We start from the raw sequence: 26,226 nt of genomic DNA on the forward strand, positions 1-26,226 counted from the left end.
GAGAGGGACTTCGAAATAAATCACTTTTACATGAAACTTGGCACCATGCCCTATTTTTGAGGAGACTGATAGAGTGTTGTCCCCTACTGCAAGCAACCTCCTGAGATCAGGACTGATTCAGGTTCCCCTCCCAAGTGTTCCTACAGCATCTTGAAGCTGTCCCCACCACGTGGCTTTGTTCTTACTTGAGTTTCTGAAACCTACACTAGACCACAGTTTCCAGAGGGCTGGGATGTCACTTGACTCACTTGTAAGTATACGTCAATAGATCTTGTCTCATTATACCAGACTCTAATGTCAAAACAAGGCTAACACAAAGATCAGTTGTTCTATTATGAGTGCTAGGCTACAGGTTCAACTTCTGTAATCAGATCCTAAATAACATTGTTTTAAATACAATTAAATACAATTTCATCTCTTGTTCTTATAATAATAGTCCAGGTCACTCCACAGTGATGAAAACCCACTTCTTTCTTGTTGCATCTTCCACCTGTGATACTTACCTCTAGTCTAACATAGCTTCTCCAGATCCTGTCATTACATCTGTCTTCCAGCTGTGGGACAGGCAATACTTCTATTTGGATGTGACGTATCACTTCTACTCTAATTCCACTGGCCAAAGTAACTTCCATGGTCATGGCAAACCTGGGGGTGGTGGGTACACAGAAGCGCAGGGGAATGTGATCCTACTGCAAAACATTCATGATGAATAACAAGGGACACTACCCTTCATTCATGTCCTTGTGCTTTGTTCTTCTTTGGTTCTCTCTACCATGCTCTCAGCCTGTTTTAGCCTGTAGATACGCATACAGATATGACTATAAGAGAGGATATGGCCTAGACTGAACAAATACAGAGAAAACAAGAAAGAAAAGAAAAAGATAAAGATTAAAAATTCAAAATCTATAAGAAAGCATGTTTGAAATCATAAGTTTGCATTTATAAAACTTAGGTATGACTGTGGTTTATGAATCAATTTATAAAATAAAGATAAAACAAATTTAAAAAATAAATATATTCACTAAACCCAACAAAATAACAAGGCTATACCATATTAACCACATAGCAGTATCAAGATTAAGTTTGGATGCACATTCCAGAAACCTAAAACACCATAATTTTAACAAGATAAACTTGATTTTTCTTCTTCTGAAAGAAATCTGGAGGGGGGCCATCCAAAGCTTGAGTGGAATCCATCTCCAACATTATCTGGTGGTCCAATACAACTGCAGGTGTTCCAGCCATCATAAGTGAAATCCAGACAGCAATTTGGCAGATGGTGGGGAGGGGAAGAGACTCATCTCTTAGCTGAATCAGCTCCTTGAAAGCAGTCTTCCAAGAAATCCCTCTTACAGGTCCGCTATATTCCAAAGTCACCAGTCATGACCAAGGGCACAGGGGGGTAGGAAATGCAGTCTTTTAACTACTGGGAGCATTGCCACATTACAAAATACACTTGGTTTTGAAAAAGGAGTGGAGACTAGAGAATTTTGTAGGCAGATCTTAGCCCCTGGCTCAAAGAGAAAAACATTTCTGGATGGATCAGACTGAATTGCTGCACACAGTTTTGGAGCCAGGAAAAAGGAGAAGCAGTGAGAAACAGATAGATGGATATGACTTGTGTTCCAGAAAAAAAAAAATGACAGTAGAGATCTGATCAGATCAGATCAGATCAGATCAGAGTACTGATCTCTGGTCAGTAGAGGTCTTCTAAGGACTGAAGTGAGAATTATATATACAACATGACCATTTGTTTTGAAAACTGCTTTTCCAATTCTGGTTCCAAATCTCTATCAATACCCCAGCTTCTTAAATATCTCGTCTTTGTTACCTCACATTCTGATCTACCTGTCTCACCTTCCTTACTTCTGTTCACATCACTTCTCTATTCAGCCCATCATTATAACAAGATCCAGTACTGAGGAGCTTAACCAAAACTTCTTGGAGTGGGTAGAAATATGATGATTAGTATCACTTTAATATTTTTTGTTCTTGATCAAGGTCCTTTGAAGCACTAAGATGGCTAGAATAGGGAGATCTCGTGTTTGCTCTAAAATTCCAACCAAGAATGTGGCATCCTTGGACCTGGAGGTGATGTGTTCACATTTTTACCCACATGTCTTAGCAGGAGAGTAAGTTCCCTGTATATGAACAGGTTCCATTTCAAATGGCATTCAAAAATCCCAATTTCTTCATAAGTCCAGAAAACTTATTTAGGGATCCAACTAACACAACTGGCTATATAGCACTGTAGCTGAACAGCTTTATGATACTTTTCACACAAATAATAGACAAGAAACAAACACACAGCAGTGGAGAAACAGACATAGAGGATAGACTATGGACATGGGGAGATGGCAGGAGGGAGTGAGATGTATGGAAAGAGTAACATGGAAACTTGTATTACCGTATGTAAAATAGATAGCCAAGAGGTATTTGCTGTATGGCTCAGGAAACTAAAAAAGGGGCTCTGTATCAGTCTAGAGGGTGTGGGGTGGGGTAGGAGATGGAAGGGAGGTTCAAAAGGGAGAGGATATATATATAGATAGATATAGATATACATACCTATGGCTGATTCATGTTGCGGTTTGACAGAAAACAACAAAATTCTGTAAAGCAATTATCCTTCAATAAAAAAATAAATGAAAAGAAACAAAACAAGCAATGAAAGAAACATTTTTTTATCTTTCAGTACCTTGAAGAATACTGTTGTAGTATCATCTACATTACCACTGCATTTAAGCTTCCTTTCAGATATTGTTCAGTTCAGTTCAGTTCAGTTCAGACACTCAGCTATGTTCAAGTCTTTGCAAGCCCATGGACTACAGCATGCTAGGCTTCCCTGCCCATCACCAACTCCTGGAGCCTATTCAAACTCATGTTCATTGCGTCGGTGATGCCATCCAACCATCTCATCCTCTGTCTTCCCCTTTTCCTCCTGCCTTCAATTCTTCCCAGCATCAGGGTCATTTCCAATGAGATGGTTTTTTTGCATTAGGTGGCCAAATGCATTGGAGTTTCAGCTTCAGCATCAGACCTTCCAATGAATATTCAGGACTGATTTCCTTCAGGATTGACTGGTTGGATCTCCTTGCAGTCCAAGGGACTCTCAAGAGTCTTCTCCAACACCACAGTTCAAAAGCATCAATTTTTTGGCACTCAGCTTTCTTTGTAGTCCAACTCTTACATCCATATATGACTACTGGAAAAACCATAGCTTTGACTAAATGGACCTTTGTTGGTAAAGTAGTGTCTCTGCTTTATAATATGCTGTCTAGGTTTGTCATGACTTTTCTTCCAAGGAGCAAGTGTCTTCTAATTTCATGGCTGCAGTTACCATCTGCAGTGATTTTAGAGCCCCCCAGAATAAAGTCTTTCATTGTTTCCATTGTTTCCCCATCTATTTGCCATGAAATGATGGGACCAAATGCCATGATCTTAGTTTTCTGAATATTGATCTTCAAGCCAACTGTTTCACTCTCCTCTTTCACTTTCATTCAAGAGGCTCTTTAGTTTTTCTTCACTTTCTGCCACAAGAATGGTGTCATCTGCATATATGAGGTTATTGATATTTCTCCTGGTGGTCTTTATTCCAGTTTGTGCTTCATTCACCTGGCATTTCACATGATGTACTCTGCACATAAGTTAAATAAGCAGTTTGAAAATATACAGCCTTGATGTACTCCTTTTCCTATTTGCAACCAGTCTGTTCCATGTCCAGTTCTAATCTTGACCTGCAAACAGATTTTTCAGGAGGCAAGTCAGATGGTCTGGTATGCCCATCTCTTTCAGAATTTTCCACAGTTTGTTGTGATCCACACAGTCAAAGGCTTTGGGGTAGTCAATAAAGTAAAATTAGATGTTTTTCTAGAACTCTCTTGCTTTTTCAGTGATCCAATGGATGTTGGCAATTTGATCTCTGGTTCCTCTGGGTTTTCTAAATCCAACTTGAACATCTGGAATTCATGGTTCACGTACTGTTGAACCATGGCTTGGAGAGTTTTGAATATTACTTTGCTAGCATGTGAGATGAGAGCAGTTGTGTGGTAGCTTGAACATTCTTTGCCATTGCCTTTCTTTGGGATTGGAATGAAAACTGACCTTTCCAGTCCTGTGGCCACTGCTGAGTTTTCCAGATTGGCTGGCATATTGAATGCAGCACTTTCACAGAATCTTCTTTTATGACTTGAAAGAGCTCAGCTGAAACCTTATCACCTGGACTAGCTTTGTTCATAGTAATGTTTCCTAAGGCCCACTTCACTTCACATTCCAGGATGTCTGGCTCTAGGTGAGTGATCACACCATTGTGGTTATCTGGATCATGAAGATCTTTTTGTACAGTTCTTCTGTGTATTCTTGCCACCTCTTCTTAATATCTTCTGCTTTTGTTAGGTCCATACCATTTCTGTCCTTTATTGTGCCCATGTTTGCATGAAATGATCCCTTGGTAGCTCTAGTATTCTTGAAGAGATCTCTTAGTGCAGGCTTGAATTAAAGATACTGTACTACTCCATACAGTTGTGTACACTAAAGTACACAAGAACACTATCACTTGTCAGAGATGTAACCAAAATAATGTATGCCAGACCTGTGAACAAACTGATGTGATTGGGTATGCAAATGCACTTTTACATCTTTGAAAGTTTTCAGCTTGAAAGTGTATAAATAACAGACTTGCTATACAGGTATTCTGTGAATGTGTATGGAGTAAGTGAATAAAAGAAAAGAGTTAGTAGCTGCCTTCTCTTTTTGCATGTATTATGACCACTCTAAATATGAATGCCATTGGATATAATCAAGGCCTGGTGCTTGGGGACATTGCTGCAAGTGACAGAGAACCAGTGTCCCAGGAGATGGGACAAGACCCAGGATTGGCTGAAAAGACCAGAAGTACAAAATAAGAAGAAACAAGTTTTCACAGGTTTATGTGAAAGATTTAGCAAATACCATCCCGATTTGTGTGTAGTGATTGATCTATGGTTTAGAAGAGTAGCCCCTGTGGCTTAGGATGAGCCAGATAGGAAAGGAGAGAAGAGACTGAACCATGAAAATAAAACATGTATCCCAGGTCAAATATGTCTAGTATTGAATAGATTTAAGCTCTGTCGATTTATTTGCTCCCTCCTGGGCAGAATTAGAGTAGTAAAAGAGGGAAGGCCATCACTTTATTCCTCTTTTTGTCTAGTGAACACTGATTTCTAAGGTAATTTCTTTATAAACAGAGGATGTACTTTGTATGATTGAAGTTTTCTAACTTACTGTTCCATATAAACTTTGGGGCTTTTCTGTGCCCAGGCACATGGGGCCCTGGGGCCCGGCAAGCTCTGTTTCTTCTGTAGAGTGCCATGTATTGGGATCTGCTGTCATCTGGGGCCTGAGTTATATGTTCAATCTGGGTTCACATCTGAGGGGTTAACTCTAGTCAGGTTTAATTCTATCATCATGGTGTTTCTTTTCAATATGTCCTGTTTTCTTCCCATTTCTCTTTTTATCCCTGACTTCTTTGTGACTGAGTAGTTTTTACAATTCCCTTTATTAACTATAACTCTTATTTTAAACAGTAGGTTTAAGATTCATGGTATGTACCTTTAACGTCCACAGTCTATCATCAAGTGATCTTTTGTACCTTTACATGTAGAATAAGAACCTAATCATACTATACTCTCATTTCCTCTATCCTGTACTTTTTGCTATTGTTGTTAAACATTTCATTTCTACATCCAGTATAAATTACACAATACATTGTTACTATCCTTGTTGTACACAGTCAATTATTTTCTAAAGCAATTAATTAGAAAGGAAGCTATTTTATTTAAAATTCATTTATTTATCATTTCTATGACAGTTGGCCATCTCATGTGAAGAGTTGAATCATTGGAAAAGACTCTGATGCTGGGAGGGATTGGGGGGCAGGAGGAGAAGGGGACGACAGAGGATGAGATGGCTGGATGGCATCACTGACTCAAGGGACGTGAGTTTGAATGAACTCCGGGAGTTGGTGATGGACAGGGAGGCTTGGCGTGCTGCAGTTCATGGGGTCGCAAAGAGTTGGACACGACTGAGTGATTGAACTGATGACAGTGTTGGGTCTTAGTGTGGCATGCAGGATCTTCCTTGTGGTAGGGACTCTCTATTTGAGGAGGGTAAGCTTAGTACTTGCAGCATGTAAATTCTTTTTGAGACATGCAAGCTTAATTACTCAGTGGCCCATGGGACCTTAGTTCTCTGGCAAAGGAACAAACCAGCATCCCCTGCATTGCAAAGCAGATTCTTAATCACTGGACCACTGGGGAAGTCTGTTTATTTACCTTTTAATATACATTACATGTTTATCATTTGGGGTACTGTTCATTCCTCCTGTAGATCCAGATTTCCACTGCCTTTAAAATTCCTTCTGACTTGAGGCCTTTTAAAAAACACTTCTTGTTACATTGGCCTGTTGGTGGTGATGCAGTCTTATAGTTGTATGTCTGAGAAAGTATTCTATCTTGTTTTTGATATGTATTTTCCTTGGGTATAGAATTCTGAGTCAATTATATTTCTCTCAGCATTTTAAGATGTGGTACCAGCATCTTCTGGCTAACATTGTTTCATATGCTTAATCTGCTGTCATTCTTATTTTTGTTTTTGTCTCTTTTTCCTTCTGGCTACATTTCTCTGGTTGATTGTTTTAAACGATGAATTATGATGTGTCTTTTTGAAGTTGTACTTGAGTTGAGTTTCTATGTTTATGGGTCTAAGTTTTCATCATTTATGGAAAATTTTCAGCCAGTAATTTTGCAGTTCTTTTCTCTATTCTCCTGTCTTTTACTTCCTGTAACATATATTCCAGTTACATATATTTTGGTATTCTTAAAGTTGTTTCAAAGCTCTCTGATGCACAATTATTTTTTCCCCACAGTCCTTCCTTTACTATTTTACATTTATCTATTTAATATGCTCAATATTCTTTACCTAATGAATATAAGGATTACAATTGAAGTAAGATTTTAATGTCTTTCCCTGCTAATTCTGTAAACTATATTTTTAAGTGTGTTTCTACTAATTGATTTTCCCCTCATTCTTAATATTCTCTTGCTTCTTTGCACATCTGGAATTTAAAAATTTGCACATCTTTTAAAATTTACTTATTTATCTTAATAAGTAATAAATGGAATTCTAGCTGAGCTATTTCAGGGAAGCTATCCTACTTCCTTGGCACCTCAGTGGCTAAAGAATCCAGCTGCAATGCAGGACACCTGGGTTTGACTGCTGGGTTGGGAAGATCATCTGAAAAAGGGAATGGCTACCCACTCTAGTATTCTGGCCTGGAGTATTCCTTGGACAGTATAGTTCATGGGATCACAAAGAGTCAGACACAACTGAGAGACTTTCAATTCAGTTCACTTACTGTTCAATATGCCAGCAAGCCTGGAAAACTCAGTAGTGGCCACTGGACTTGAAAAGGTCAGTTTTCATTCCAAATCAAAGAAAGGTAGGGCCAAACAATGTTTAAACTGCTGCACAATTTCACTCATCTCACAAACTAGCAAAGTAATATTCAAAATTCTCCAAACTAGGGTACAAACAATACATGAACCGAGAATGTCCAGATGTTAAAGTCAGATTTAGAAAAGGCAAAGGAACCAGGCATCAAAATGCCAACATCATTGGATATAGTAAAAACAAGAAAATTCCTGAAAAACATCTACTTCTTCATTGACTACACTAAAGCCATTGATTGTGTGGATCACAACAAACTCTGCAAAATTTTTAAGGAGATGGGAATACCAGACCATCTGACCTGCCTCCTGAGAAACCTATATGCAGGTCAAGAAGCAACAATTAGAACCGGACTGGTTCCAAATTGGGAAACAGTATGTCAAAGCTGTATTTTGTCACCCTTTTTATTTAACTTATATGCAGAGTACATCAGAGGAGATGCCCAGCTGGATGAAGCACAAGCTGGAATCAAGATGACTGGGAGAAATATCAATGACTTCAGACATGCAGATGACACAAGCCTTATAGCAGAAATTGAAGAAGAGCTAAAGAGCCTCTTGAAAGTGAAAGAGGAGAGTGAAAAAGTTGCCTTAAAACTCAGCATTCAAAAACCTTAGATCACATCATCTAGTCCCACCACTTCATAGCAAATAGGTGGGGAAACAATGGAAACAGTGAAAGACTTTATTTTGGGGGGGGCACCAAAATCACTGCACATAGTGATTGCAGCCATGAAATTAAAAGACTCTTGCTCCTTGGAAGAAAAGCTATGACAAAAATAGACAGCATAAAATTAGCAGACATTACTATGCTGACAAAGGTCCATCTAGTCAAAGCTATCACTTTTCTGGTAGTCATGGATGGTTGTGAGAATTGGTCCATAATGAAAGCTCAGTGCCAAAGAAATGATGCTTTTGAACTGTGGTGCTGGAAAAGATGCTTGAGAGTCCTTTTGCCTGCAAGGAGGTCTAACCAGTCAATCTTAAAGGAAATCAGTCCCCAATATTCATTCTAAGGACTGATGATGAAGCTCCAATAATTTTGCCATCTGATGAGAAGAACTAACTCGTTTGAAAAGTCCCTGATACTTGGAAAGATTGAAGGTAGGAGGAGAAGGAGACAACAGAGGACGAGATGACTGGATATGATCACTGACTCCATGGACATGAGTCTGAGCAAACCCCAGGAGTTGGTATGAACGTGGAAGCTTGACCTGCCCCAGTCCAAGGAATTGCAAAAAGTCGGACACAATGGAGTGACTAAACTAAACTGAATTTGTCTTAATTAGAGAACAATTAATTTACAATATTATCATGGAATTAGGACAAATAATTTCACAGTTTGTATAGAAATTTTAAATTGGATGTTGAATGTTATAAATTTTACCCTGTCTGATGCTGGATATTTTAAAATTTTGATAAGTATTCTGGCACTGTTTTGGGCCACTGTTAATTTTGTGGAAACAACTGTACTTTTGAAGGCTTTCCTATTAGTTTTGTTAGCTGAGATGAGACCCGCTTTTAGACTGGGTTTAATTTTCCCCACTTGCAAGACAATACTGTTTTCAGTCCCCTACTGATGTCCTGTGAATTGAATAATTTCCATTCTGGTGGGTGGGGACACAATTAGACTTGGCTCAATTTGAAACTCAATGATTGTTCCTTCTAATTATGATCAATACTCTCAACTGAAAACTGGAGGGCTCTCTCCTTCAGACTTCCACAGTTCTCTGTGTGTAGCTGTCTCCTGTGAACTCTAGAGTTCCAGCTCTTTCTTTCCCAACTTGGGGAGACTACTTGGATCTGCCTGCATTCCCCCTCCCTGTGCCACGTGTTGCAAACTCAGTCTAGAGTTGGGACAATTGTAGAGCTCATCTTGCTTGCTCCACCCTCTCAGGAATTCATTCTCAGCTGCTTAATGTTTGATGTACAAAAAACTGCTGTTTCACTTATTTTGTCTAGTTGGGAATTGTTTGAGGCAGGAAAATAAATGTGGTCTTTGCTTCTCTCTCTCTGCCAAAATGGAGGCTGCACTCACTGAGCACCTTGTGCATGCTAGGCACTGACCTCCATGAAGGGGTGCAGACATGATGGGGAACATACGTTGGATCCTTGGGGAGCCCCAGTCTTGCTGAGGTAACATGCTGATTCCTACATAATAATTGCTATGTGGTATGTACAGAGGACCATCAGGGAGCAGGAAGAAGTCTTTGGAGAAGGAGAAAGGAACAACTCCTGGACAGTTGACAGTAATGGGTTGGCAGGCCTTTTCAAGCTAGAGAAGCTGTAGGGAAGAAATTCTAAGCCAGGTGGAGGGAATGGTAAGAGCAAAGGCAAGGCGGCAGTGCCGGGAGCTTCCAGAGAACAAGATCCCAGCTCTATTAAACTTTATCGATGCCCAATATTGTCAGGTGATAGAAACATGAGTTTTGTTTTGGAAGTGGTAGAGCAATATTCAATGCAAGGACTGATGCTGAAGATGAAGCTCCAATACTTAGGCCACCTGATATGAAGAGTCAGCTCATTGGACTTTGATGCTGGGAAATATTGTGTAAAGGAAGAGAAGGGGATGACATGATGAGATGGTGGGATGGTATCACTAACTTGATGGACATGAGTTTGAGGAAACTCTGGGAAATAGTGAAGGACAAGGAAGCCCGGCTTGCTGCAGTCCAAGTAATCACAAAGAGTCAGACTTGACTTAGCAATTGAAGAACAACAACAAGAACATAGGATCCAGAGAAGCTGGTGTCCTGGTGGGAAGGGAGAAAGATTTAGAAGCAAGTGGAGACTGCTGAGCACTGATGCAAGTCCTTCAATTGCAAGCTAAGGAGCACAAGATTTTGAATGTGTTACCAAACGTTTAAAAAAACTAAAAAGACTGTTTTCTGCAGGAGTAAGAGCTTTGACTGAGTTTGTTCTCTAGATTTTGTTGGGGGATGTGGAAAAGACCTGGAGTGGACTGAGTCTGCAGAAACCGGGTGACCAGCTGCTGGATGACTAGGCTCATGGTAGACATTCTGCACTGGGTGGAAAACAAATCCAGAGAAAAGTCTCCCTTCTGGAGTGTACATGCCAATGTATGAAGTTGTTGCGGCAGATCACTTAAATGGTATTTTGAGGCAAGTGAGAAATGCATGATGGGTGGTTTACTTTGGTCAATTCCTGTGTACAGTTAGATGACTGAAAGTCTGGTTACATCATTTCTTCATTAAACAGAAAGCGTAGGAAGATTTATAAGGCAACTGCATATGTTTTAGACATGAGGGACCAAATGGGGCAGTTCCATTTAAGAGACTGAGATTGGACTGTGCAGGTTGCCAGAGTAACAGTTCTTGTGCTACGCTAGAGATGTGGGAAACTGTCAAGAGACCAAAAGCCTTTATAACTCTCTTTGTAGTGTGATTTCAGGTTAAAAATATTTGGCAAGAAAAGGCTGACTGGTAAGGCTGAGGAAGGGAATAATCTGAGCCAGTGTTTTAGCTTCTGTTGGAGCACCAAAACAGAAACATCAGCTCAGTCAGAGTTCTGTGTCATGGCTCAGAAATAGATGTTATTTTGCTTGACTCAATATTTAGTTTTGGGGGTTTCAGCCAGAACCTCTAAACAAAAGATTGCCCCATCCCAGGAGGCAGAATAATTCATATTTAATTCAGAGTCAGGAACTCAGAAAGCCTCTCTGGACCACTTGCATGCACACATGCAGTCTAAAAGGTGAAATTATCATCATGGTGCCCATTTTCTAGATGAGGAAACTGAAGTTAAGGGACTTGATCAAGGTTACACAGCTAAGCATGTGAGAAGTCAAGCACAAACCCAGTACTCAAATTGTGTGTTTTTGCTCTGTACCCACTGCGGGTGGAGAGAGGTGATCTAGCACTAACTGTTTAGGCAGAATCAAGAAATATTCAGGTTTAAATTGAAGAAAGTAAAGAAAACCACTACAACATTCACGTATGACCTCAGTTCAGTTTAGTTCAGTCACTCAGTCATTGCTGACTTTTTGCGACCGCATGAATTGCAGCACGCCAGGCCTCCCTGTCCATCACCAACTCCCAGAGTTCACTCAGACTCATGTCCATCGAGTCAGTGATGCCATCCAGCCATTTTATCCTCTGTCGTCCCCTTCTTCTCCTGCCCCCAATCCCTACCATTATCAGAGTCTTTTCCAATGAGTCAACTCTTCGCATGAAGTGGGCAAAGTACTGGAGTTTCAGCTTTGGCATCATTCCTTCCAAAGAAATCCCAGGGCTGATCTCCTTCAGAATGGACTGGTTGGATCTCCTTGCAGTCCAAGGGACTCTCAAGAATCTCCTAACCCCTTACAATTATAGACTGGAGGTGACAAATAGATTGAAGGGATTAGATCTGGTAGGCAGAGTGCCTGAAGACCTATGGGTGGAAGTTTGTAACACTGTACAGGAGGTGGTGACCACAACCATTCCCAAGAAAAAGAAATGGGAGAAGTCAAAGTGGTTGTCTGAGGAGGGCTTAAAAACAGCTTAGAAAAGAAGAGAAGCCAAAGTCAAATGAGAAAGGGAAAGATATAACCAATGGAGTGCAGACATCCAGAGGATAGGAATGAGAGACAAGAAAATCTAGAAATAGAGCAAAGCAATGGAATTGTGAAGACTAGAGATCTCTTCAAGAAAACTGGAGATACCACGGTAACATTTCATGTAATGATGGACACAAAGGACAGAAAAGGCAAGGACCTAGAAGAAGCAGGATATATTAAGACAAGGCAGCAAAAATACACAGAAGAACTACACAAAAAGGTCTTAATGATCCAGATAGGCATGATGCTGGGGTCACTCATGTAAAGCAAGACATCCTGGAGTATGAAATCAAGTGGCCTTTAGGAAGCATTACTCAGAACAAGTTAGTGGAGGTGATAGAATTCCAGCTGAGCTGTTAAAAGTCCTAAGAGATGATGCTGTAAATGTGCTTCACTCAATATGTTAGCAAATTTGGAAAACTTAGCAGTGGCCACAGCCCTGGAAAAGGTCAGCTTTATTCCAATCCCTAAGAACAGTGACTCCATAGAGTTTTCAAACTATCGAACAATCGCGCTCATCTCACTTGCTAGGAGGTAATGCTCAAAATTCTTCAAGCTAAGCTTCAACAGTACATGAACGGAGAGATTACAGGTGCATAAGCTGGAATTAGAAAAGGTGGAGGAACCAGAGATCAAATTGCCAACATCCATTGGATCATACAGAGAGTAAGGGAATTCCAGAAAAACATCTACATCTGCTTCACTGACTATGCTAAAGCCTTTCACTGTGTGGACGACAACCAACTGTGGAATATTCTTAAGGAAGTGGGAGTCCCAGATCACTTACCTGTTTCCTGAAAAATCTGTATGCAGTTCAAAAAGTGACAGAACCAGATATGGAACAGCAGCTGAATGATTCAAAATTGGGGAAGGAGCACAACAAGGTTTTTTGTCAGTCTGTAGTTTAACCTATATGTAGGACATATCTCCAAAAATATTAGAGATACCAAGGGAACATTCATGCAATCATTGGCACAATAAAGGACAGAAATGGTATGGACTTAACAGAAGCAAAAGATATTAAGAAGAGGTGGCATGAATACACATAAAAGCTATGCAAAAAAAGATGACCCAGATAATCACAATAGTGCGATCACTCACCTAGCCCCAGACATCCTGTAATGTGAACTCAAAGGGCCTTAGGAAACATCACTACAAGCAAAGCTAGTGGAGGTGATAGAATTCCAGTTGAGCTACTTCAGATCCTAAAAGATGATGTTGTTAAAGTGCTGCACTCAATACGGCAGCAAATTTGGAAAACTCAGCAGTGGCTACAGGACTAGAAAAGGTCAGTTTCATTCCAATCCCAATGAAGGGAAATGTGAAAGAATTTCCCTCTCAATTTCACTCATTTCACACACTAGCAAAGTCATACTCAAAATTCGCCAAGGGCAGTGTGAAAGAACTATCCTATCAATTTCATTCATCTCATATGCTAGCAAAGTAATACTCAAAATTCTCCAAGCTAAGCTTCAACAGTACACAAACTATGAACTTTCAGAAGTTCAAGCTGGATTTAGAAAAGGCAGAGGAACCAGATATCAAATTGCCAACATCCATTGCATCATAGAAAAAGCAAGAGCATTCCAGAAAAACATCTTCTTCTGCTTTATTGATTGAGCCAAAGCCTTTGACTGTGTAGATCAAAAAAGAACTGGAAAATTCTTCAAGAGGTGGGAATACCAAACCACCTTACCAGCCTCCTGAGAAATCTGTATGCAGGTCAAGAAGCAACAGTTAGAACCAGACATGGAAAAACAGACTGGTTCCAAATCGGGAAAGGAGTACATCAAGGCTGTATATTGTCACCCTGCTTATTTAACTAATATGCAGAGTACATCATGTGAAATGCCAGGCTGGATGAAGCACAAGCTGGAATCAAGGTTGCCGGAGAAATATCAATAACCTCAGATACGCAGATGACACCACCCTTATGGCAGAAAGTGAAGAGGAAATAAAAAGCCTCTTGAAGAAAGTGAAAGAAGAGAGTGAAAAAGCTGACTGAATACTCTACATTCAGAAAACTGAGTTCATGGCATCTGGTCCCATCACTTCATGGCAAATAGATGGGGAAACAGTGGAAACAGTGGCAGACTTTATTTTCTTGGGTTCCAGAATTACTGCAGATGGGTACAGCACCCATGAAATTAGAAGACACTTACTCCTTGAAAGAAAAGCTATGACCAACCTAGACAGCATATTAAAAAGCAGAGACATTACATTGCTGACAAAGGTCTGTATAGTCAAAACTATGGTTTTTACAGTAATCATGTATGAATGTGAGAGATGGACTATAAAAAAGGCTGAGCACTGAAAAATTGATGCTTTTGAACTGTGGTGTTAGAGAAGACTCTTGAGAGTCCCTTGGATTGCAAAGAGACCAACTAGTCATTCCTAATGTAATCAATCCTGAATATTCATTGGAAGGACTGATGTTGATGCTGAAACTCCAATATTTTGGCCACATGATGGGAATAACCGATTCATTGGAAAAGACCCTGGTGCTGGGAAAGAGTGAAGGCAGGAGGAGAACGGGATGACAGAGGATGAGATGGTTGGATAGCATCAGCGACTTGATGGACATGAGTTTTAGTAGGTTCAGGGAGTTGGTGATGGACAGGCTGCAGTTCATGGGGTTGCAAAGAGTCAGACAGAAATGAGTCACTGAACTGAACTGAGGACACATCATTCAAAGTGCTGGGCTGGATAATCCCAAGCTGGAATCAAGATTGCTGGGGGAAATAACAACAGCAGATATGAAGATGTTACCACCCTAATGGCAGAAATGGAAGAGGAACTAAAGAGCCTCTTGATGAGGGTGAAAGAGAAAAGGAAAAAGCTGCCTTAAAAACTCAACATTCAAAAAACTAAGATCATGGCACTCAGCCCCAGCATTTAATGGCAAGTAGATGGAAGAAAAGTGGAAACAGTGGCAGATTTTATTTTCTTGGGCTCCAAAATCACAATGAGCCTTGAGCACAGCCATGAAATTAAAAGACACTTGCTCCTTCGAAGTAAAGCTATGACAAACCTGGACAATGTATTAAAAAGCAGAGATATCACTTGGCTGACAAAGATCTGTAGTGTCATAGCCATGGCTTTTTCCAGTAGTCTTGTACAGATGTGAGATTATAGAATGCGGAGCACCTAAGAATTGGTGTTTTTGAATAGTGGTGCTGGAGAAGATTCTTGAGAGTCCCTTATAGAGCAAGGAAATGAAACCAGTCAATCCTAAAGGTAATCAATCTTTGACCCCTGCTGTCCCAGATGAGGCCTCTGTCGAGGGTGTCCAGGTGGGAAGAACTGATGCTTCCACTCCAAAAGTGCCTAACCATGGCAGCTCCAACCAAATGGTTTGTAGCACCACTCCTGGAGGAAGCTCAGAAAGGCTGAAGCCTCTGTGTACCCTGGGTGCCCCAATATATGAGTTGCATTCTCCCCAGCAGAGTTGGAGGCCAAGGAAGGGGCATTTGAGCCCTGCAGGAGGAGGATGACTCAGGGATCCACAGGAGCCATCACTTGCTAAGTGGGACTGGACAGGACACAGCAAGCATGTGTGGCAGAGAGCTGGTGACTGGGGTGTGGGGACAAAAACAAATCCTTTCAGTATGATGGACTCACACAGAACCCCGGGAGCAGAATCCCACTGCCAGTGTTCACCTGAGATGGGATGATTAGAATATTTTCATTATCCCTTATAATTCCTCGGAATGAGGAGGTGGTGGAGTTGGTGGTGGAAGACTCATAAACTCTTACATAGTCTAGACCATCCTCCAGCCATTATCTTTGAGGCTACAACTACCCAGCTCCAGTCATGTGGTTCTGCAGGAAATTGACAATCATGTTTGCTGCTGAGTTAGGGCCACATGACCATGTAAAGCCACTCATAGGACTCCATGGCACTGCCAAGATGGTTGGTCTCCAGTTGGACATGTGATCTGAGGTGGGCCATTCAGAGCACTCCCTAGAATCCTGATGTCTCTGAGCTTCTTTTTTTATGGGTTAGACTTCAGGATATAAAACCCTAGTGCAGGTAGCTCTGGAGTTCCTCACTAGGTGTAGAAGCCTTAGGGAAGAAAGCTGTCAGGCTAAGACAAAGAAGAGAGAGGAGAAACAGCAAGGATGAAAAAGAGAAAACTGATGACTTCTGATTTCTTGGGTCCAGTCACTGAGATCTTTTGATCTGCTCTGGTTCCTATGTCCCAGATCCCCAGAATCCAGCCAATAAGTTCCCCCTTCCCTTGAATCCAGTTGGAGTTGGGCTCCTCTCAATTGTGCCTCAGACTTGGCACCAGATCCTTCTTGATCATTATGTACCTCCCAGACACAAACAGGCACCCATTTGTTTTAGCACCATTAAGAGTGAAACCTTTTATTCTTTACTGAGAATAGGATTTGCAGATCACCAGATGCAGTTCACTAGCATCCCTGGGCAAGAGTGCCCTAAGTTTTTGCCAGTGTGTGTTTGGAGCAGCCTGATTGATTCCTCAACCAGTCCAAGCATTTACGCTGCCTCAGCCAGGCCAATCCTGTTATTTCCTCGATCATAAACTGAGAAATACAGCCTCAGGAAGGCGTCACCCAGGACCCAGGTCTCTCTGTGTTTAAAAACTTCTGTGCCTCCTTTAAAGGTGGTAAAGCAGCCGCCGTGAGAATCCTAGGGGAGTTAGAGACACATAGCAGTCAGCCTGAGCCCTTACATGCGACTCCCCTCCGATATCCAGACTCAGCACACTTCTTTGTTTTATTTCCCTCTTTTGGTAAGTATCAGGTGATTTTCTCAGCATCTGGGGATGTGATAGTTCATCCAAAACAAAAAGGGCCAAAACATGTGATTGCCAGAAGGAAGGGTATGGGTGAGGGGAGGACAGGGAGTAGGGGATTATCAGATGCAAAGTAATATACAGAGGAATGATAAACAACAAAGTCCTACTGAGAGCACATGGAAATATATTCAATATCTAGTGATAAACTGTAATGAAAAAGAATAAGAAAAATAATATATATTTTTGTATGTGTATAACTGAGTCAGTTTGCCATGCAGCAGAACTTAAGGCAACATTGAAGATTAGTCATACTTCAATACAAATTTTTTAGAAAAAAACAAGAGTGTCCCATAGCTCTCTTCACACTCTCTTGTTTCTTTCCTACTGACTTCTGATTCTTGTTTTCCTTGCAGAGATTGCCGGATCTTCTTCATCCCCACAACCTGCTCTTTATTAAAAACCTTCATTTTTGTATTTGAGTGTAGATGTTAACAATATTTTGAGTTTCAGGTGGATGATGAAGTGACTCAGTCATACATATACGTGTATCCATGTCCCAAAGATACCCCTCCCATCCCAGCTGCCACCTAACATTGAGCAGATTTCCCTGTGCTATACAGTAGCTCATTGTTGGTTATGCATGTTAAATACATTAGTAGCAGTTCTCACTACACGTTCTTTAAGTCTTCACTCAGGCCCTCTGGGAAAACTCCTTGGAGCCACACTAACCTTCTTTGGTCACTCCAGGAATGGCTGGGTGATTCACTCTCATGCTCCACCCCCACCGGCTAGTCTATAGCCCTCATCACCCTTAGTAAATCCCCATTGCCCCTTTGCAGAGCACCTTTGGTGCCATTTGCATGAAATCTAGTGTAGATTTGCCTAGAGACAAGCAGGCCCCCTTATTGTGCTATGAGTCTGCAGGGTTAGAATTACTGAAATTCCCTCTCTTCCTCAAAGCCTTCTTTGAGCCCATCAGCCTGCTCTGAACTCCCACAGGGAGCTGACATGAAGCCTCCCCACTGTGTCAGGGCTGTACAGTCACTGTACAGACCCTTTAGTCACCTTAGCATCCAACTTACCCACAGAGGGCTTAGGTATCCCAACTCACAAAGGGGGCACATGGGCATAGCAACAGAAAGATGTAGCTGAGACTAGGGTATCCAAACAAGGAAAACTTCAAGAAGGGAAGGGAGACTGTTAATTCCTATAGTGGGACAGCACACTGGGACTGTCCCCAGCCATTCTCCTTGTCACATGACTTATTCAGGGACTGGTAGAGCTGACTTTCTGTGTTCATGCATCTGAGGGCTCTGACTGAACTGAAGTTCTCCGAGGCTGAGGTCCTTAGTGTTCCCCTCTTCTTGTGATTCATACCAGGCCAGCATGGGATGGTGTCTCCACATCTATTTCAGGAATATCAGTGCCCCAGACTGACCTTTACTCTCACGTGGTTGGTTTTGTGGGAGGCACTGGCCCAGGTACAGGGGCTCAGGAGCATCTGCCATGGTGTGACATGGCCTGCAGAGGGTGCCTTCCTCCCTGAACCAGCTCAAGAGTTTCTGCAAGTTCCTATTTGAGAACCAACCCTCAAGGCTGTCCTCTCACCTTGAGGATGTAGTCTTGAGCTGGCAGTGTGTAGTTGATGCCGTTGATGGTGAAGATAATAGAGGGCAGGGTATTGATGGTAGAACAGGAAACGTAGTGCTATTAGAGAGAGAGGGAGAGAGGTTGGCCCTGGAGATCCTTGTTGTGTGTGGAGACTGAGAGTGACCCTGTGGCATGACCCTTCACCTTGGGACCCAGGGCCGTGGCGCCGATGAGCCTCTGAATGTTAGTGACCAGTCTTGTTGGGCCGTTGATCAGTGATGTCCCTGTGTCCACGAGGGCCTCACAACTGCTAGAACAACCAATAAGCTTTCCATTCATGGAGATGCTGGAGACAGTGGAACAAAAAGAGCATCAAGGTAACTCTGAGTCTCCGCAGAGCTGCCCCCATCCCGACTTTCTCCTGAACAGCCCTTCAGAGATGTCAAGGCAACATCTCTCTCCCTGACTCTTTTACTTTGCTCTCTACATGACACCTTCCTTGACATCCTTGAATGCAATATTTGAATACACCAGGCTCTTTTGTACCTTGACACAGCTGGCCTTCCTTCCTAGAAGACCCCCCTCTCCTTTGACTAGCAAATTTCTTCTCTTCCAGATTCCAGCTTAACTGTCATGGTTTCAGTGAAGTCTTTTCCTCGGTGTACATCAGTCTCCTGTCTTGGTCATTCTCTGTAGACCCTTCCTCATGTCTAGCATGTACCAAAGTGACAATTCACTATGTCCGTGAGGCATTTCTTGTACATTTGCCTTCTCAGATGTGAAGGTAAGTTTTTTTCTCATCACATCCCTAAAGTGCCTGGCCCAGAGTGGATGCACAATGCTTGTCCGTTGAATGAGTGAATGAAGACTGTGAAAATAATGAATGAGGACCATCCACAGAACTGTATCTAGTGTTGAACAAAAATGGGTCAAATACACAGTGAAGATGGAGGTTCCCTGCAACAGCACATTCTCATGGGGTGGAGGAGACCAGCTGCCCTGGGAGAGGGTATCTCCAGCACTGCTCACTCACCCAGCTCAGACACTGATGCCCTGGCCAGGTGATACCTGAGTAGCCCAGGGGACCTCCAAAGGACACGCCAGCATTTGTCTGAGGATACTACACAGAATCCCATCAATTATTGCCCCTTGTTCTCAAGCCATTCCTAGATCCCACCTTCCTGTTCTCCCAGTTACAGCAGCTTCTCCACTGTGTGCTTAGGATAAACAATAGGTAGTTAGGTTAAGTGGGGTGTCTTATTATGAGTCGCTTTCAGATCTCAAGACTGTGGCCAACCTCTCTCCACTGCTGCCTAGCTTCTCCCTAAGGAAACCAGTTTTCTCCCATTTGTTCAGGATGTTCCCTATGTTTAAATTGACATTTATATGAACTGAGAGCTTCCTCAGTCCTGTGTAAACATGGACAGTTGGTCATCTTATCACAGCTCTATTCAAGCTGAGGAAATTCTCCCTGATTCTCTTTTCACCACACTGTAGGGTCCGCTAACCATGTTCCCCACCTCACACTCAGGGGTGAAACCCTCCCCCAGCTGCTCAGGCCTTTATGAACCCTGTTAAGGACCCTGGAGAGAGCCCTGGTCAGGAGGCCTGGGGCAATTATGAATCCATGGGTGGTTTTTGTATCTGTGTGTTTCTGTGTTTGTGTGTGTATTTGTATGTGGCTCTGTGTGTTTGCTTGTGTGTCCATCTGCCTATGCAATGTATGTCTCTGTGTGTGTTTGTATGTATCTGCTTGTGTGTTTATATGTGCCCGCCTTTGTGTTTGTGTGTGTCTGTGTGTCTGTATGTGTCACTGTGGATGGTGTATATGTCTGGTGTATGTCTGTGAGTGCATTTGTGTGTGTCTGCTTTGGGTCCATGTACTGATGTGGGAGCATCACTTGGGGTAACCCTCAGAGGGAGAAGCTTACTGGTCTATGTTTATACGCCAGTCACCCTCTCGGGACAATGGTATCCAGTTGAGCTCTCCCTTGTAGTAGGCTTTGTCCACGCCACCCAACATCAGCACACTGCTGTTCACCCTCTGTCTGTAGAAAGAAGGAAGAGGGTGATTCTTGGACAATAGTAACAACTGCACTGTCAGGACTGTGCTTGTCCACCCATCAAGGCCCTGATAATGTCCCTACTTACAGATGCAGAAATTGAGGCTATGAGCGATTGTGAACTGGACCAAGGTCAGTTACTGGCTAATAAGTGGCACAGAGGAGGTAGACGCTGGGCCACCTTCCCTGGGCTCCACCTACCCAAGCTTCTGAAGAGTTCTGGACCTTCTGTGACCTGAGTGCTCAGAGATACCCTCAGAAGACAGTGTGTTGAAGGTTTTGGCTTCCCCTTGTCTCAGGCCAGAAAAATCAAGGCCTGAAAGTGCTAAAGGTGTGAGTTCAGGCTCACCCAGGTTTGGCACCACTAGCCTGTGACCTGTGCTGCCCATAGGGCCCCACACTCAGTAGGGGACTCAACTTCTGCTCTCCCTGGCTTCAAATCCCAATACTTGTTGAAAAAGGATTCCCACACTTTCATTTTGAGTCCCACATTTCTGTTTTGCACTGGCTCCTGCAAATTGTGTAGCTGATCTGGGCTCCCAGTGAAATGTTAGTGAGGAAGGAAAGATTTCCACCATCCCTCTCTTTCCATCCATTTCCAAATCATCAGTAAATCTTGTTGCCTTTTCTTCCAACTCACATCCTGATACCTTGCATTAGTCTTCATCTCCACTCACCCCCTACTCCAAACCACTGCTCTTGAAGCCAGGAGCATGATTGTGTTCCAATAAAAGTTTATTTATAAGGGCCAGTAATGATGCAAGGTGGGGCCCTGGGGCCATAGTTTTCCTGGGTTAGATTATCTCTCAAGATATTTCTTTATCAAGTGTTCTATAATTTTCTTGCAACTGAAGCATCTTAAGCTAATTTGGAGAGAGGGCTTGTCCAGCTCAGACTTACTTGCTCAAGTAGAAGGCAAAGATCGGCTCAGAAATGGCACCTTGTTTCTTCAGGTTGTCAAAGATGGGGATGGCTCCTATGACGGAGTTGTTGGGGTAGTTCAAGCCCAAGACGCCATCAAAGGGTAATGCACCAAATCCATACTCCTCCAGGCTTAGACCAAATGGCTGGTTAGTACTTACAAGGTTCCCAATCTGAGGGAGAGAAGAGTGTTCCCACTTACAGATTTGTGAAGTAGGGCTAGGACTGGGCTGGGGTGCCTTGCCATTAAATCCTCAGAGAAGAACTGAGGCTGGGCTGTGTTTTTGGTAGACCTCAGATGGTTAGACCAAGCTAAGGAGAATTTGGATTCCCTTTGTGAGGGGTTGTGGATTTTAAAACATCTGCCCCTCTGAAAAAAACATCATCTGCTTGAGTCAAATTGGCTTCAAGTCTTCTGTACAGTTGGGGCAAAAAAAGTCAGGACAGGACCTAATGGTGCCCCGTTCGGGACAATATGAGTAGAGAGCAGAACAGTCTTCTCTTTGTCATCACTATGACCTCATGACAGAAATGGACTGAATTTACTATAATATACTGTGGATTCTGCATCTGCCCAGGAAGACAGAAGCCAAAAATACAATGTTGCTTGCAGGGTTCTATGAAGATACTGCCTGGGAAATACACTTTTGGGGACATGTGTGTGTTTGTGTGAGTGTTTATGAGAGAAAGAGAATAAAAGAGAGAGAAAAACTACTCAGGTACTTTGAGAGAGGGAGGTCATAAGTTTTATTAGACTCTCAAAGGTTCCCCAAGAGTGAGAACTCATTTATCAGGCCCCTCTGACATCTCTGTACTGCTTCTTTCCATCTTGGATATCGGAAAGACTTGACTGCCACCAGGGTCCCCAGATCAGTTTGATTCTGCCCCCAAATACCCCACGGAAACTTAAGTCCTGAAAAGCCAGCCCAGCTCCACTGCTTACCACATGTGTGACCTCTGCAAGGCCCTTGCTGTCTGCACCTCAATTACCTCATCTGTATTATGAGCTAATCAAAGTACCTGCTGTGTAGGGTTGTTGCAGGATTAAACCAGTTACTACCCGAAAGTGCTTGGAACATTCTGAGAATTTAAAAGTGGGTGCTTCCCCCACTCTTCTTGCTCCCAGCAAAATGAACCTTGAACTGCTCATGGGCAGAGGGGCTGTAAGTCCACATCCCAAGGTACTCTCTGGGTTAGCTAATCTGGGAGTTTGTATGTCACCATGGGTGCTGTCATCCCAGGCACAGGACGCTGTGGGTAGGATGGCCAATCACTAGGGGAGTTAGTGTAGGATGGGTCCTACCAGCTGGTCCTGCATCTTTTTTGTAGCTCTGGTCACTTCATTCCCAGTCCCGACTCAGCTTCTGTTTACACGTTACCCGAATGGTGTCATAAACAAGATGTCCCTTTATTCTCCCAGATCCATAGATGATTTCAAAGGGCTTGGTCGTATGCTGGTAGGTGGAAGACTCCTGATAGTTGAAGGTAATGCGTGAATCTGCAGACACAAGAGATGAGTGTCAGAGAGTGACACTGTCAGAAGAGTCAGAAACACTGTCAGATGAGTGTCAGGTGCCAATGATGAAAAGGGGGGGTGTCAGACAAGTAAAAGATGGGTGGGTTGGGAGGTGTCTGTACTCACAACAGGTGAGACTGGCGCAAAAGATGGAGGGCACCCACAAGTCAGATGAGCCCGTGTCAAACACAACCTGGAATTGCTGAGGGGGTGTTCCAATGGTGATGTTACCCATATAGGCCATCTATGGGGACCAGGAAGGGTGGGTTAGTGTAGATCTGGCTCCCCTCAATTTCCACACTGCTGCCTCCCTCTGGGTGTCACATGTCTCCTGAGATCACTCTCCAACCACCATGAAGTTCACAATCTTTCTCAGAGAGGTGCCTGCATTTGATATTTTTTTCCTGCACTACACAGCATGAAGGATATTAAATCTATGACCAGGCATTGAAGAAGTACCTCCTGCATTCAAAGCCCAGAGTCATGACCATTGGGCCTCAAGGGAAGTCCTGGCGCCTCCATTTGAGAAGCTTTCTAGTCTCTCCAAACCCACCCTGAGCACCTCCATCTACAGGAGGACTTCTTTGATCAACACGACTCACTCCCTCTAAATTCAAACCACATCCAATCAATACCACACAGGTGACCCTTTCATTTGACATGTATTTACTCTTTGCCTCGCTCCCAGGCTGGCCTGGGCATTCTTGGAAGCAGAATGAGCCCTTTTTTCCTAATCTAATAAAAATAATCACAGTTAGATTCTTATGTTATTACACAGAATAGGGGTTTGGTAAATTTTTACTGCTGTGGTTCTTGCACCTGTGGAAGTTGAATTCCTCTGCCTGGGGATTCACAATTACTTTGCAGTTGGCTTTACCTTTTGATCAGAGATGGTCTCCCTTTATCTGTAACTGAGTGCCTCACTTAGTTCAGAAAACAATCTCCCTCAAACTAATGATACATTTCTGACACAGAAATGGAGGTTTACCTGCCACAAAAATGGATGTTTACCTGCCACCTGGTCATTGCAGGGCCTAGTCACCACAGGCCAAGAATGGAGGACGAGAATGCCTTCTCCTCTGGGAATGGGGTCCCTGTTTCCCAGTGTCCCTGCCTTCTGCCCCTGACCCAGCCGCAACATCTGATCTGCCACCTACGGATGAGCCCTAGTGCTAGGCCACACCACCAGGGGGCGCGGGGGAGCACCATCCTCCCAATAGACTTACATCCAGGAAGTTCCTCATGGGTACAGAAACTATTTTTGAGTTAGGAGTAGAAATCTGGGGCAGTGTATAAGCGTATTCCTTCAGGAAATTGTTCAGCAAGCTTTTTTCACTGAGGGTTTCTCGCATGATGTTCACTTTCATTAGAGGTATTCTTTCACCGATCATTGTGGAAAGAAAACAAAGGAGAAGCAACATTTAGCTGTATCTGTTAAGGTGTAAATGTCATCGTAACGGCACTGTGTATTTCCCAATCATTTTTATAAAAGTGTCACATTATTATCAGAATTTTATGCATATACCATGGGAAATATAGATTTGAAAATAGGTTCTGTTCTGTAATCTTGGGTAAACCATATGACCATGTGGGGTCTCAGTCTCTCCCTTGGTAAAAAGGTGGAATGTAATAATTCCCACCCCCCAGATAGAATATTTGGGGGATAGGTGAAGTGATGGATATAAGGTATCTGATAAATAGGAAGTCTCAACAGTGACAGTCATTAGCATTGCTGTTGCCATCCCACTGTATCCTTCTCATAGAAGTTCAGGGAAGGAGGTAGAAGTGGGATTCCTGTCCTCTTTCACAAGGGAAGAATTTGAAATGCAAGAGGTTTGTGAGTTGGCTGTGGTCACACTGCTTGTCAGATATAAACAGTGTATAAGTAGCTATTCCACTCGTTCTCCAAGTTGAAATAGAAGAGAGAGTTGAAAGAAGAATCTAGGAGATAAGGAACAAGTTAGGGAAATTCAGAGGCTTGAGAAGGAAGGATGAGTCAAATGAAATTTAAAAGAAAGGAAAACAACACAGAGAGAAATACACTCACAGAGACTTCAAAAGAGATAAATGACAGTGATACAGAGATGCAAACATAGACATATATACTGAAGTAGAGAGAGAACAAAGAGGACATGTTGAATAAAATGTAGAAAAAGTGCTATTCCACAGGACCACAACTACATCTGCATTGACTGTGCACTGAACAATTGCAAACAGTTATATTTTCAATAGATCATGAGATAACTGGACCCCAAGAGTAGTACAACCATGCAAATCTACACCAAGACCCTTGTTACCTTCCTATAGCAAGGTACTTTTCAATAAGTAAGAAGTGAACTTTAAGACTGTCAGGGAAATATTCAATTCTCTTCTAAATCTGATGGGTAGAAGAATAATCAGATGAAAGGAAAAATCCGAGAAAGGAAGATGATGCTGCTTACAGTCCCCATACTTACTTGACTAGGCACTCTGAGAGGGCCACCAGCCCGAGGAGCACAAGCCACTTCATACTTCTTTCCTGGCTCCAGGTACTCAAAGAAGTTTGGGTTCCTAGCATGTAGTGGTGACCAGGAGCTCCTAGTTATATATGCTCTGACCTGCACTAATTTTCCCCTTTAGGCCACTAAAAGATCTGAAAAAACACAAATCTCAAGATAAAATCTTTACCTCCATCAGTGTCCTTGCCGAGTGGACTTTGAAGCTTCTCAGAATACAGAGAATTGAACTGTAATCTCTTCTTTGAAGCTTGACTGGAAAATCAAACTGATCTGCATGGACATCTACAAAGATGGAGAACCTTGTCTACTTGGAGAAAAAACTGCTAAGAACATCATGAAAATGGATACTAGTGGCCATGCTTGACATTCGTGGTTTCATGTCATCTTCCTAGCCACTTCATGAGATATGCATTGCTGTCCTCTTTGGAGAAGAGATTGCTAGGAGGATAAGTTGTCAAATGGCAAAGTGAAGACTTCAGGGACAGCCCAGGGACATACAACTGGCTTTAGTTAGTGGGTCTAATGGCAGACATCAGGGGCACCCATGATGCCAGGCTGCATCAAAGATTTAGGGCAGAGCAGTATTTCAATTGCATGGTTTCAGTATTGGAAGAAATGTCATATGCATCCACAAGATATTTTATATCATCCAAAAAACGTACAAGGAAGAACTGTGTGCTAGGTTCTGGGTTAAAGGCTTCAAAGTCAAAGTTGATCAAGACAAAAGTAGTCTTTATCTTAAGAGGGCTAGCAGTCTAGCTCTCAAAAACTCTTGGCCCCAGGAGGCAAGAGAAATAGAAATAGGACTAGGTTGCCATGTTGGACCCTGGGCA

General features: G+C 42.5%; 1 protein-coding gene across 1 annotated transcript; it reads right to left on the reverse strand.

Annotated features, from left to right (window-relative positions):
• Positions 1 to 16,063: 16,063 nt before the first annotated feature.
• On the reverse strand, positions 16,064 to 25,404 carry LOC120874068 (pregnancy-associated glycoprotein 1-like). The gene is made up of 10 exons (XM_040255192.1): positions 25,352 to 25,404; positions 24,122 to 24,272; positions 23,022 to 23,139; positions 22,759 to 22,877; positions 21,359 to 21,552; positions 20,327 to 20,443; positions 18,600 to 18,741; positions 18,414 to 18,512; positions 16,548 to 16,696; positions 16,064 to 16,127 (listed from the first exon to the last, which is right to left on the reverse strand). The coding sequence occupies exons 1-10, from the start codon at positions 25,402 to 25,404 to the stop codon at positions 16,064 to 16,066; spliced, it is 1,206 nt and encodes a 401-aa protein (XP_040111126.1).
• Positions 25,405 to 26,226: the final 822 nt, after the last annotated feature.

The sequence above is a fragment of the Oryx dammah genome, unplaced genomic scaffold, assembly GCF_014754425.2.
Source record: "Oryx dammah isolate SB20612 unplaced genomic scaffold, SCBI_Odam_1.1 HiC_scaffold_15, whole genome shotgun sequence".
Taxonomy (NCBI): Eukaryota; Metazoa; Chordata; class Mammalia; order Artiodactyla; family Bovidae; genus Oryx; species Oryx dammah.